Below are 12,433 nucleotides of genomic sequence, written 5' to 3'. Positions count from 1 at the left end.
CCACTTGAGGGATGGGAGCCGAAAGTAGCGAAGCAACTTGTGATCCTGGTCGTCACAGTGGCCGTCACCCAAAGCTAAACCATTGATAAGCAAAGCATGTGGGAGGCCACCTAGGAGGGGCACCAGCTGTGAATGCAGGGATTTTTGGTTCTGGCTTGAGGTGGGTGGTACAAATACGCTGCTCCAGATGCCCATTTGCACTGATTGTAATCATTGCACAATTTGAGTCGAAAGCCAAAGCTCGTATTGGCCATGTCACATGTCCGGAAACCTCTGCCTCTCCCTTCAGCCCATCCCGATGCTTCTCTCGACATCAAACCTACCACACCAACCAGAGATCCGCCCCATGTCTCCAGTGCTTACGTCCATTTGTGTGGACTGCCGTGTCGACCAGCCAATACGAAAACCCTCACGAGGTCAGAGCATCCCTTCTGTTCCACTGGCACGTTATGTTTGGAGCGAACGACCTATCACGTCGATTTCAGAGTCACGCACGTGTCCAAACTTCGAAGCCGCCTGTCAAGATTGCGCTGGTAAGTTCACGCCGACGAGCTCCTCGATCCTGGATGAGGGTTTTCGAGTCTGTAGCAGTGACGTTGCGTCGGGCGATGCTGTTCTTCAGTCATTGGTATCGCTCCAATTGAAAGCGGACTTCAGGCATATGATGGCACCCGTCATTCTGCGTTGTGAAGTCTGGGAGGGTGTAGGATGGTGGTAGCCTCAGACTGAACGTGGCAATCAATAACTGGCTTAGCACTTATTTGTATGATGTTGATGCTGAGTTCCTGTGTTTGCAAATATGTAAGGCATCCGGATTCTCATTTTGGTTCCCTCTCGCTCCACCTGATTTTGAATTTCTGATTGCGATGAATGTTATGGCCACTACTACTCTTCTAGAATATCTCACTCTCCCCAATCCGGTCCTAGATTGTTTACATTCATCTACGGGATCGAACACGACTAATCCCAGCTGGGATAAATTGTCGGGGCTTGAAGACTGGGCCGAATTTAACTACAACACGTTGATGCACTCGTACGGAGACATCTTACACCGAAACTTTCCATCCATGGCAGAAACCAGTCCATCTTTGACCGAACTAGACAGGATGATCTTTACTGAGAGAACATTCGAGAGCGTGTTGGAGCGGACCATTATGCCTCAAGTTTCTTCGGCTTTGCGTCTTGCATGGCCAATTCACTACTCGAACGATGATCTGAAGGACGTCGTCGAGATCGGAAAGGGAGACAAGGCTCGGAAAGGGATCTATGAAGACGATCGATACTACCCCGACTGGGCTGGTATTCGAAAAGGAGTTGTAACGCGGTTTGGATACAGAAATCTCTGTCCTGGGGAGACCAAACTCGAATCAAAGTTGAATAGCTCGAGAAAGGATTTCGACTATGCGGAACCATTTAAACAGATTCAAACCTATTGTGGACGTCAGTGGAATACCCGATATGGGTACATCATTCACAACAAAAGAACTTGTTGTTGTCAAAGTCTCGAGAGAAACGATAGGGCCTGGTCTCGCTGCTACGAGAAGCGTTCGAATGGTAACGCAGCAGGCGAGAAATGACAATTCTCACTCGCGAACGATTTCTATGGAAACTGTCAGTTCAGGAGTTCAGGCAATGTCCCTCGATACAGGATCGGTTTACGACGAAGTTGGTAGTCTCAATATCGAGTATGGGCCGCTCCAGTTTAAAAGCATTCCGTGGGATGCTACTGGGACTTCGAGTTATGGTGGCTACATATGGAGACCGGCAAGGAATTACCTGTCACAAATTATCCATCCCCAAGCATTGCAGGTACCAAATTAGGTAGCTGAGGGAAAGGTAAAGGTGTCGAAAGGGGGCAATCTTCTGGATCAGCTTGACACCACGTGAATACATAATGAATAGCATCCTCGTAAAACTGTTCAAACTCGAAAGGCGACCATTCTGGACATGGTTCAGTCAATACACTCGAGAGATCAACAGTTTTCGACCCTTGATAGTTTTCGACCCGAGTATCCTTCGGGTGTATTCTCGCTTCTCGGGGAATCCGAAAGTTCGTAAAAATTGTTTCGAGGTGAGAAGCTGTCGTCGCCATCGGTAGATATTCTTTTACAATAGCCCACCGGCTTAGGTCGCGAGTATCGAAGACGTCTCCGACGACACTGATTTGTTGATTGGACAACTTCATCCATCCATAGCACCTACAATTCCATGTACTATTCTCGCCAAGCGCGTCGAGTCGCGCGAATGCTTGGCTTTCTTTGGCAAGTGGTGACATGTAAACAGCGTGCTCGAACGGGTAGATGACAGGACCGACTTGTTTCCAGCTCTGGAACTGAAGTGAAACTTGGAAACACTCACGCAAGGGAAGATGCTATACAGACCACTTTGAGAGCATGTAAAACGCCTTTAATCTCTACTAGAACCACTACGCCATGGTTCCCGCAGCCGAGACGACAGGGATTTCGTGAATTCTCTTGGCTATGAATAAAGCGTCGTAACTGGTCTCCCATCGTCGGGCTCGGTTGGTTCTGCGGCTGCTGCGAAAGGAACTTGCCCACAATGTCATCGCCCATCAGTTCTGCGTCGTTGTTTACCCAGGTCGCGCGTCCGGCCATGACGTAATCGAGCTTTTCTTTAGATGTCAAATTGTACGGTGGCAAGTGTTGGTGCGTGAGGTGCACGATGGGTTCTCTCAAGAGAATGGGAGACGGGAGAGCGTGAAGGGGCCAACCTAGGTAGGCGCGTGTAATATCTGCGCGTCGAGGGCACAGTTGCACAACCAGCTAAGGGAAGGTGAAGCGAGAGCCGCGGTGACTCGCGACACGTGATGTCAGGATCTTTGTTGCTTCCAAGATGGAAGGTTTGGTATGATCCTGTTTGGCGTCCAGAAAAAAGCGAACGAAGGCTTTCAGCTCCTCCATTGGAGGTGTTTTCCATCCTGGTGCGATAGCATATGTTTGCGGTTTGCCCTCGTCGACGGACCAACTACGGCGACAAGTCAGTGAAATCAATGTCAACAGGGTGCTGGAGATGCTGCACTCCTCCCATAAATTCAACATTTTTTCCTGGTTCAATTGAGAATTCTCTTGCCAAGTTCGATTATCATCTTGAGCGTCATCGAAGGAAATTGGATGGCCGTTTTCTTCAGCTCTCTCCTCACGGCATCGGCGGACTCTTTCGGCTGCTGTGAGGTTTCTATGATATGTACATGACCGTCGCTCACCCTTTGTGCCAGAGGAAAAGCAACGACGACATCCGACCTCAACATTGACCCAGGAGGTCACCCAACTAATACCAAGTTGGGGGACCACTTGAGAATCCTGGCTGTCGATTGTTTTTGCTTTTCCTGGGATTTTCCTTTTCGCTTTCACACGAGTACGGTGTTAGAACTTGTTGAGTACTCGTCTTGTATAGATAGGTATCTACCCAGTATTTTATTATTTTAAAAGAGGCGTATGTAGGCTGTGTGGTCTAGATCAAAAAGACATGGCTGGATTTCATTGTAAGAAATTTGACTTTTATAGTGCCATTCTATTTTCGATGACATTTTGAATTCAACCATAATGTTAGTCAGAATTGATTGGCAACTACAGCACTTTTATATCCCTGCCAATGCTCCACGCCTGGACCGCGTTGGCAATGTATCTCCCTGACATTATGGGTAGCATACGGAGTATATTAGTCCGGTGACTCCGGTATCCTGACCGATCTATCATGAGCAGAAAACCCTTTGGCTCCATCAAGGATCAAGGTGGCATCACCTACTTGTCTTTGTACCACCCGTCAATCAGAAAAAGCGCTTGTGATGGTGGCCTTATGCACATTGGCTAGGAGGGATTCCTGACATCAGGCATCATGAGATTATCTTGGTTACCCGACACCAGAATAGTGGAACCCATAGAGAGCCAGAGTCTTGATCGCTCATCCAGGCTTCTTTAGGAGATCCACCACCACCTCTCTATTTCGAAGAAGACCAAAACAGTGCCGAAAGGTGACAAAACAAAAGAAAGGTATGGTTGAGTGATTGATTGATTGATTGATTGGCTGCCAACGCCAAAGACATACCAATATTTCCCCCAAGTTTTGACCTCTCTACTCGGTACTCGGTATTTCTGCATTCAACACCTCTGTTTTGGTATACACTTTTTGTCTGGTTTCTAACCCTTTTACATCGACACGAGACAAGAGAGAGAGAGCCAAACCCGTGATATTGACGACAGTAGCCCGCAAACATAACACTGCTCTGGGCTCATCTGCGTATTCCAGCAGCTTGCCCCGCCATTCTGTATAACTACACATCTATCTATCTATCTATCTACTCACCCATCCATCCACCCAATTCTCTCACGACCATTCCAAGGAATCAATCTCACATTAGTCTCACCCTCTCTCCGACAGCTTCATTGCCGACACATTCACCAAATGTCGACGCAGCAGCCACCACAACCGGACATCGCACCCGCGGCGTCGACCCAGTACGACCAGATCGGCCAGTCGTACGAGTCGATGAAGAAGATCCCCGGCGCGGTGCTCGAGCGCAACAACCTCCGCGACACCGTCGTGCCGTACCTCAGCCCGAACCCGCCAGACGACAAGAGCCATGGCGATGGCGGTGGCGTCTCGGTGCTCGACCTCGCGTGCGGCACGGGCTACTACTCGCGGCTCCTCATCGAATGGTCGTCCCCACGCCGCGTCGTCGGCGTCGACATCTCGCCGACCATGGTGGCGGCCGCGGAGCGCTCGGCGGCCGAGCTGGATGCGTTTCGACAAGGCCGGTTGAAGTTTGCGGTGGGCGACGCTACGAAGCCGCTGCCCTTGGGTGTCCTTTCGGCCGAGGACAATGGAGATGATAGTGGTAGTGGTTCGTTCGACATCGTACTAGGCGCGTGGCTCCTCAACTACGCCTCCTCGACCGCGGACATGGCGAGCATGTTCGCCAACATCGCCGCGGCGCTGCGGCCGGGCGGACGCTTCGTGGGAATCACACCGCACCCGGCAGGGGACCTCGACGCGTTTGCAGCCGCGCACGCCACGCCCGCCGCGCAGGCGACCATGCGCCGCTTCGGCGTCTCGGTCGCGTACCTCTCCCCGCCGCTCGCCTCGGGCGAGGGCTACCACACGCGCATCACCGCGCACGTCCACCCCGTCGACATCTCGTTCGACAACTTCCACCTCCGCCGCGAGGTGTACGAGGACGCCGCGCGCCAGGCCGGCATGCGCGGCCCCATCACATGGCGTAAAGTCCGTCTCCCCAAAACCGACGACGAGAGTCGCGCCGAGTACGGCGTCGGCTTCGACTACTGGGACGGGTGTGAGGAGAGGCCGCATTTCGGGATCCTCGTGGTGGAGAAGTGATTCCGACCTCGAAAGATATAATATATATCTGAGGATCTCTGGGGATCCCTGGGGATATCCACAGACTGACAAGAGGGGCAGAGCGGAATCCATATACGTACTTGCAATGCTAAAAGGGGGAAAGGAACAAAAAGGATAGGACATGATAGGACATGCTCAGCTCAACACCACTGAGCAAAACAAAAATGCCTGGAAGGGTATATCAAATTGATTCTTCTTTTGATACCAAGACCAGGCCATGCTAAGACGCTGTCTGGTTCAAAGCTGATATCCAGCTCGCTTAGACCTCCACCCAACGCCAGATTCCAGCAGCACCTTTCAATCATCATCGACCCGCGCCCGCTTCCTCTGCCGTTCTCTTTCGTCCCGATCCCGATCTTCAGCCTGCTCGAGCCCATACCTCTTCTTCCCTTCTCCACCAGCCCTGGCGGACGCCTCTCCGATGAGACTGTCAATCCCAAAAGGATCGTCCTTGTCCTTCTCGAATTGGACAGGCCCAGCCTCTCGCTCCGCCACATCGGCGCCCTTGAATCCTTCCTTGGCTTTGCCCAGGACCTCAAATCTGTTAGATTTTGAAATTTTGCCCATTGCGCTCTCTGCTGCTTCTTCGCCATATTCTTCGTCGTCCTGGTTGCCTGCTGACGGACGATATATGCTATTGATCGCATCGTGCGCTGCGAAGAGGGGTTTATCGTAGTGTTGATCCTCATTAAATCCCGAATCAAACCCAGAGGTCTGGTTGAACAACCGAGAATCGTACATCGTCTCCTGGTTCTGCGTCGGCTTCGCCAATCCCAGCGCCACTTTTTCGGAGATGTCTCGATTCTGTTCTCTCGCCATCATCTGGATTCTCTTTTCGGCGCCCATCCTCGACTGGCGGAGTTGTCGTTCATTTTCCTGCCTACGTTCTCGTCGAGCCCGTTCTCTTTCTCTCGCCGCCTCGTCTTCGCTATCACTCCGAGAATCATAAGAGGAGCCCGAGTAAGAGCGTGACCGTGACCGCTTCGTGTGTGTCTCTGTGGCACGCTGTCTCTCCTCCCTCGCCTTCTTTGCCATTTCTCGCAAATGCTCTTCTTTCGCGAGCTTCTCCTTCTCCGCTAGCTTCTGCTGCATCTGCGCGCGAAGCCGGACTTCTTCTCTTGCGTGTCGGTCGGCTGTAAAGAGGGCTTCCGCAAACTGGGCGAATTTGTCGTTGATCGTCACGTCTTGTAGTCCTCGACCATCTGCCGCTAATCGCTTGTCCAAGGGGACCGTATAACCTTTGGGATTCTTCCAGTTGGAGATCGGAGGCGGGATTTTCCACGCCTCCTGGTCTTCTGCGGTTAGTTTCCGTGGGGGCGAGTGCATGACTGGTGGCGGAGGAGAAGGAGGGCCTCGGGGGATCTTCTTGTGCTTGAACTTCGGAGGCTCCATAGGATCCTCCTGCTTCTTGACAATCTTGAATATGCGGTCATTCTTCTTGGAGTTGTCCCCCATCTGATTCGCAGGCGTGTATCGCACGTAAGTCGGCTCTTCCCGATTCACACCCTTCACGTTCTTGGGCTTCTGTGCCGCCACCGCCCCGGACACCAACTTCTCGAGCGCAAGTTTCGTCCTTTCAGCCGTGGCTTGCGCCTCCTCTGCAGATGGCCTGTCGAGGCTCAAGTCGCCCGCGTCCGCGCGCTGTCTCAGCGGGATCAAGTCCTTGAAACTGGAATGTATGATCCGGCCTTCGCTGTGGCCCTGTCTCGCGATGGCATCGTATTTCACTTTTCCTTCGGCGTCGACTTGGATGGCAAGCGCATTCGAGGTGGACGCCGTCCCCTTTCGGCCCATGTCAAGCGGATACTGCGCCACGGGGATTTCGGGAAATGCACCGCCGTCGCCAAAGTCTTCTGCGGAGCGGGGTCGCCATCCGGATCGCTGACCGTAAGGAGGTGGTCCAGAACGCTGACGAGAGAAGTAACGTGTCAGTATGTCGGGCGAGAGACCAGAGTCCAGGGTAAGGTTGGTACTGACCTTTAAAACAATCTGGGATTCATCAATCACGCCGGGTCCCACGATCCGCGGTCCTCTCGGCTGTGCGTGGATCGGCACCTCTTCATGTTCCCCTGTGTATTTGGGTTTTGGCAACGAGGCGAACAGACCAGTCGCCATGATTGCGGAGGGTTAGCAGGGCGTGAGGAAATGGGGGAATAGGTAGACACTTGGGTTGAAGGTGGAAAGTGGAAAGTTGCAAAATGGGCAAAGTCCCCATAATGCGGGGAGTGGCACTTTGTGATTCACCGTACCGTACATCTACGGTGAATCCTTTGATGGGAGAAGAGCAGTTGACGTCTTCCGGATCTCCAATCATCTCCAAATACAATTTGTATTTCTCAGCCAAAGTTCAACCCGCAAAGCTCTCTCAGAGAACAGCTTCTACATCACAGAGTCTCCCAGTCAAGATGGGTTGGTTTTCCTCGTCTTCTTCGCCTACGCCCGCGCAGCCTGCTGCAGGTATGTTGATATCTGCCCAATGCCCGCTCAGGCAGAGGACTATAGGAACCTCTCAAACTAATATATGCTTCCGCCGCAGTCACGCAACCTTCGACGCCCAACAACCTCGCCCGCGATGTTAAAACGGCGTCGGCAGGAGAGAAGACGGAGAAAGTAAAGGTACGAAAACGTCCAGCACCGCGCTTTCAACGATGGCTCCCTACCGGCGTATTTGTCTGCCCTGGCTGCGAGAGCACTTGTCCCTCATCCGTCACTGCGTGCGACGTACACACACACATCCACCCACCTGCCCACCCGCCCACGGAATGATGAATTGTCTGCTAACGCCCCTATGACTCATCCAGCCATGCTGCGTGTGCAAGGACGAGAAATCGCGGCGTGACGAGTGCATGCTCTTCTCCCGCGCCGACGACCCACAAGAGGACTGCAAGAGTCTGGTCATGCAATACAAGGACTGCATGGCCGGGTATGGGTTCAAGATATGAAAATAAAGCACCCTACAAAGAAAAGGCGGAGCCGGGGCGGCAGATCGAGTCTCTGGACGTCCAACCTCAGACTTGCTGTCGAGCGGACATCATATTCTTCAACATCTGGGGACCGCCGGCATGAACATGGGTTTTGTTTAGGGGCTGTACAGTATTCTCGGGAGGTGTACAGACACGAGCATTGGGAGGGGCGGGCGCTTCGCATCACATCGCATTGCTAGGTATGGCGCAGCATGCAATCGCTCGGAGTCTGGGATGTATACAACTTTTTCAGGGCTTTGCCCTTTGCGAAACGAGGCATAGTCGACGCACGCCATACTACAAGTCACCCTTCGCACAATCACATACACCACTACATGAATTGATGGGATCCGATGGCATATGGGTGGTGGGTATCATTGTCTTCTGGGAGAGTAGTATCTCTTCATGTTCATGTTCGCAGCATAGATAGATCTCTGCTCCCGCAAATACATATTCGGAAAAGTACTCCCAATCCAATAGCGGTGCTCCCATGTCCACCGTACCAACGAACGAATAATACGAACACTGCTCCTGGATCACCGCGTCCCGGACGTCTAGACATGGTGCTTCTGTACTACTCACTCTCTCCCCTGTTGCACAAATGTCAAAGGAGGCATATGCTCCAAATACATGCATACATGCCTACAAGCGTTCGTCCATATTGGATGTTTCCCCCCTCGGTTCCCACCGTATTCAATCACAAAGACGCCAGCAGACTCTGCATGCCCACCTCGAGATAATCATCCCGCTTGAGCAGATACGGTCTGAGATTCTCCTTGCCCAGATTTCCCAGGACGGGCCCTCTTAGTCTCTCCTTCAACGCGTCGGGATGCAGCACAAACACGCTGGCAAGCTCACTGAGCACTTCGAGACTGTTCTTGAAGGACGCTCCTCCGCTGACTGCATCGGCGTCGATGGTGGCGCTCTCGCCGCTGGCGCCGCCGCCAAGTTCCCAAGACCGCAGAAGCTGGACGTAGCGGGACATGTCTCTCGCAAGCATCACGCCGCCAATCCTATTGACTTGATACTTGGTGAAGTGCTGGAGGAGCTGACTGCGGAATCCCACTGCAACTTCCATGAGCAACACACTGAGATTCGCGCCGTCGAAACTTTGCACTGCAGTCTCGTGGAACAAGCCCAAAAATCTACACACGCTTTCACAGGTTGACGTTTGAGGTTGTTCCAAGCTCGGCGCTTCCGTCTCCTGCCGGGGTCGGAAATCCACGCGGTTCTGGTTGGACAGCAATCGTGACGTCCAGTTAAGCACGCCATCGACGGTGGCTTGTTCAATGTTATTGATTTGATCCTCGATGCGGATGGTCGCTGTACGGGCAGCTTTCTCCATCTCTCGCCGCGTGGTCAATGACGAGCTTGCCAGGGGGATAAGAAGAGTGTTGATGCAGGACTGCACTAGGTGCGCAATGTGCACTGCGGTGCGAAGGTTAGAGAGATAAGAGAGGTCGGGCTCCCGTCGTGTATTTTCAAAGGAGGAGGCGAGGTCCGCGCAGGCTTCGAGAGACACTTCGACGTAGGATTCCAACAGATTTTTGAGGACGAGGTTGAGGAGAGCAGCGACATCCTTTGGCGTTTCTGAACCACCACCTAGTTCAAGCCCTCGTCTGACACCTTCGGCGAGCCACTTGAGCATCCTTTTTGCGAATGCAACATTCAACCTCCCGTCTTCCTCGTCAAGCTCCATATTCGGTTGAACCTTGTCGTCGCCACCCGTGCTCTGAAGACCTGCGACACTCAACAAGATCCTCTTCTGCGTAGGCGACATTTTCTCCAAGTCCAGGCTTTTAACGTACGCGTCGGTGGCTTCTCTAGCGGAGGCAAGAAGTTCCTGGCCACGATTGCGGATGGCTGCGAGGTATGTCTTTGGCTCCTTTTGGCGCCGAGAGTGGAAGAGTTCGAACTTGAACAGAAGTGATTTGTAGAGTTCTTGGAGGTTGTGTTTTTCCTTGTCGATGTATGCTGAACCGCCAAAGTATGGGGTGAAGAGTTCATCGAGTTGCTGGTCAAGTAGTTGACTCGTCTGCGAAGTCGCCGGGTCAGGATGCTCGGTCAAACCATGTGCCTTCAAGTCCTCGACGAGGACGCTGATGTAACTTCTCGCAGCTTGGAGCGATCTCAAGTAGGCGAGCGTGGATTCGGACTCGGCCTTCTCCAGCACCAACTCTAGCCTTTGCTGTATAGATTGCTGAAACACTCTCTGAACGAATTTGCCCAGCACTTGTTCCGGGTAGGGAAATGCTCTCTTGATGATCCCCGACTCTTCCTGAACCACGACCTTGACTTCGTCGATCAACGACTGCAAGCCAGGTTCAACGCCCGGTAACTCGGCGTCTGGGTCCGAGAGTCGAATCCAGGTCTCTTGGTCCCCGCCAATCTCCTCGGTCATGAGATTACTCCGATCGATAAAGAACTGGTGCTGGTTGACAAAGGCCGCTTGCACGGACGCGCCGCCATTAAAGTCCTGCAACACGATCGCACAGTTCTTCATCTCCTCAAAGTTTTTCCGTCGATAAAAGTCGTCAAACAACTTGAGCATGTCGTTCTCGAGCGTCTCGATGAATTTTTCAATGACTTCTCTGGTGTTGAAACTCCGGCTCCCCGTCACTCCGTTCGTGATGCCGACCTGCTTGGTCGTCGATACGCCGTTGGGCTGGCCGTGACTTTTCGGGTCAAGCCGTTGGCTGATCCTCAGTAGCTGGCGGGCGATGTTGGCCGACCTGATCTTCCCTTCTCCGGTCCCCGACCTCCTTAGATTCTCCAACAGGGTCACCTCCCCGCGGTTACTGACCTCGTCCCAGCACTCAATCAAGAAGTGCGCGTCCAGAGCCTTCCTCCTCTGTCGGTCCAGCTCTTCGATCCTCCGCCCCGTGTCCACCGCGACATTGCCGCCCCATTTCTCCCCTCGGTCGCTCTTCAAAGACGTGTCTAGTTTCTGAAAGCTCTCAATCGTCGAGTTGAGCTTCCTGCCCAGTGTCTCGGTGTTGCCCGCATGCTGCGCCTCAGCTCTTCTTACGGCGGCGGACAATTCATTCTCCCGCTGCTCGAGCTCACCGGACAGTTCATCGAGGCGGCGCGAGGCCTGTTCGAATGCGCGGATCAAGGGTTTGGGGTCGAAGGGCGCGTTGGCGGTCCCGTGCGAACGGCGATGAGCGGACTGTACACTCTCGGTCAAGGATTCGATAAAGTCTTTGGCTATGAAGTCGCGGCTGGAGAAGTCCTCGAGGTTGAATACAGGCCCTTTAGGGAAGATGGTGCGGCTAGTGGGTTGCTCGGAGGGGTGAGATGACCCGTGATATTGCTGGGGGTCCATGGTCTTTGTCACTTGGGGACAGTCATGGTGCGACCGGATGAGAGGCCACGGTTCAAGAGTTGTGGAATAGCAAGGACTAGCTGCGTCCCGACTTGGGACATGTGTTTGTACTGTACAGTAAGTAAGTGGAACTTGGTTTGACGCTCAGCAGTCGAGAGGCTGGACTGCGGAGATGTTGGAGCAACACCACATTTCGCTGTGTTCGCAGAAAGATTCCTCCGACTCCGACTCCAACGTCAGCCTTGTCCACCTTCTTTTCTATCTTTGAACCGCAGATTCACATTGTAGCAAGACACATATGTGCAGGAGAACTCAAGCTACGGTTTAGACCATAAGGATGGCAATGGAATTTTTTGGGTATCAGTATATTTCTTGAAGGAATCCTCTTCTCCCTTCTCCCGTGGTGCGAAGGTGTTCGTTGATGTGATGGATCAAGCGAACTGTCGCCCTTCACCAGACCGCTTGCTTCCAATTGATCGACCACTCCAAACTTTTGATAGTCAAGAAGCTATCTCTTGTCTTATTTTATGCCGTAACACGTGGCTCATCTAATCATTGCTAATTCTTTGATCGTTTGAGACACATTCTCTCCCCAAGGTAGTGCACAGGCAGTATTTTTCAAACCATTGTTCGTTGTTTCTGGGTATCGCTCCCCCTGGGTCTGCAAAATTGCAAGCATCGTATCCAACCAAAAGTATTTCTTACATCAAGGTTGTGCCATAAGATCGAGAGGTGGAACGTTTACAGCCCGCCACGAAAACATATGCCA

At 52.7% G+C, this 12,433-nt stretch overlaps 5 protein-coding genes across 5 annotated transcripts; 3 read left to right on the top strand and 2 right to left on the bottom strand.

Annotated features, from left to right (window-relative positions):
- Positions 1–866: 866 nt before the first annotated feature.
- On the top strand, positions 867–1,577 carry Z517_05973 (uncharacterized protein; the record flags this gene model as incomplete). The annotated part of the gene is made up of 1 exon (XM_013427715.1): positions 867–1,577. The coding sequence occupies one exon, from the start codon at positions 867–869 to the stop codon at positions 1,575–1,577; it is 711 nt and encodes a 236-aa protein (XP_013283169.1).
- Positions 1,578–4,422: 2,845 nt separating this feature from the next.
- Positions 4,423–5,355, top strand: Z517_05972 (uncharacterized protein; the record flags this gene model as incomplete). The annotated part of the gene is made up of 1 exon (XM_013427714.1): positions 4,423–5,355. The coding sequence occupies one exon, from the start codon at positions 4,423–4,425 to the stop codon at positions 5,353–5,355; it is 933 nt and encodes a 310-aa protein (XP_013283168.1).
- Positions 5,356–5,673: 318 nt separating this feature from the next.
- Positions 5,674–7,491, bottom strand: Z517_05971 (pre-mRNA-processing protein 45; the record flags this gene model as incomplete). The annotated part of the gene is made up of 2 exons (XM_013427713.1): positions 5,674–7,284; positions 7,354–7,491. The coding sequence occupies 2 exons, from the start codon at positions 7,489–7,491 to the stop codon at positions 5,674–5,676; spliced, it is 1,749 nt and encodes a 582-aa protein (XP_013283167.1).
- An 83-nt stretch (positions 7,492–7,574) lies between these two features.
- On the top strand, positions 7,575–8,318 carry Z517_05970 (uncharacterized protein; the record flags this gene model as incomplete). Its single annotated transcript, XM_013427712.1, has 3 exons — positions 7,575–7,833; positions 7,913–7,992; positions 8,178–8,318. The coding sequence occupies 3 exons, from the start codon at positions 7,575–7,577 to the stop codon at positions 8,316–8,318; spliced, it is 480 nt and encodes a 159-aa protein (XP_013283166.1).
- Positions 8,319–9,036: 718 nt separating this feature from the next.
- Z517_05969 (uncharacterized protein) lies at positions 9,037–11,664 on the bottom strand (the record flags this gene model as incomplete). Its single annotated transcript, XM_013427711.1, has 1 exon — positions 9,037–11,664. The coding sequence occupies one exon, from the start codon at positions 11,662–11,664 to the stop codon at positions 9,037–9,039; it is 2,628 nt and encodes an 875-aa protein (XP_013283165.1).
- Positions 11,665–12,433: the final 769 nt, after the last annotated feature.

This window comes from Fonsecaea pedrosoi, assembly GCF_000835455.1.
Source record: "Fonsecaea pedrosoi CBS 271.37 unplaced genomic scaffold supercont1.4, whole genome shotgun sequence".
Lineage (NCBI taxonomy): Eukaryota > Fungi > Ascomycota > Eurotiomycetes > Chaetothyriales > Herpotrichiellaceae > Fonsecaea > Fonsecaea pedrosoi.
The sequence above is the reverse complement of the archived record's forward strand: the minus strand, read 5'-3'. Positions and strand labels throughout refer to the sequence as shown.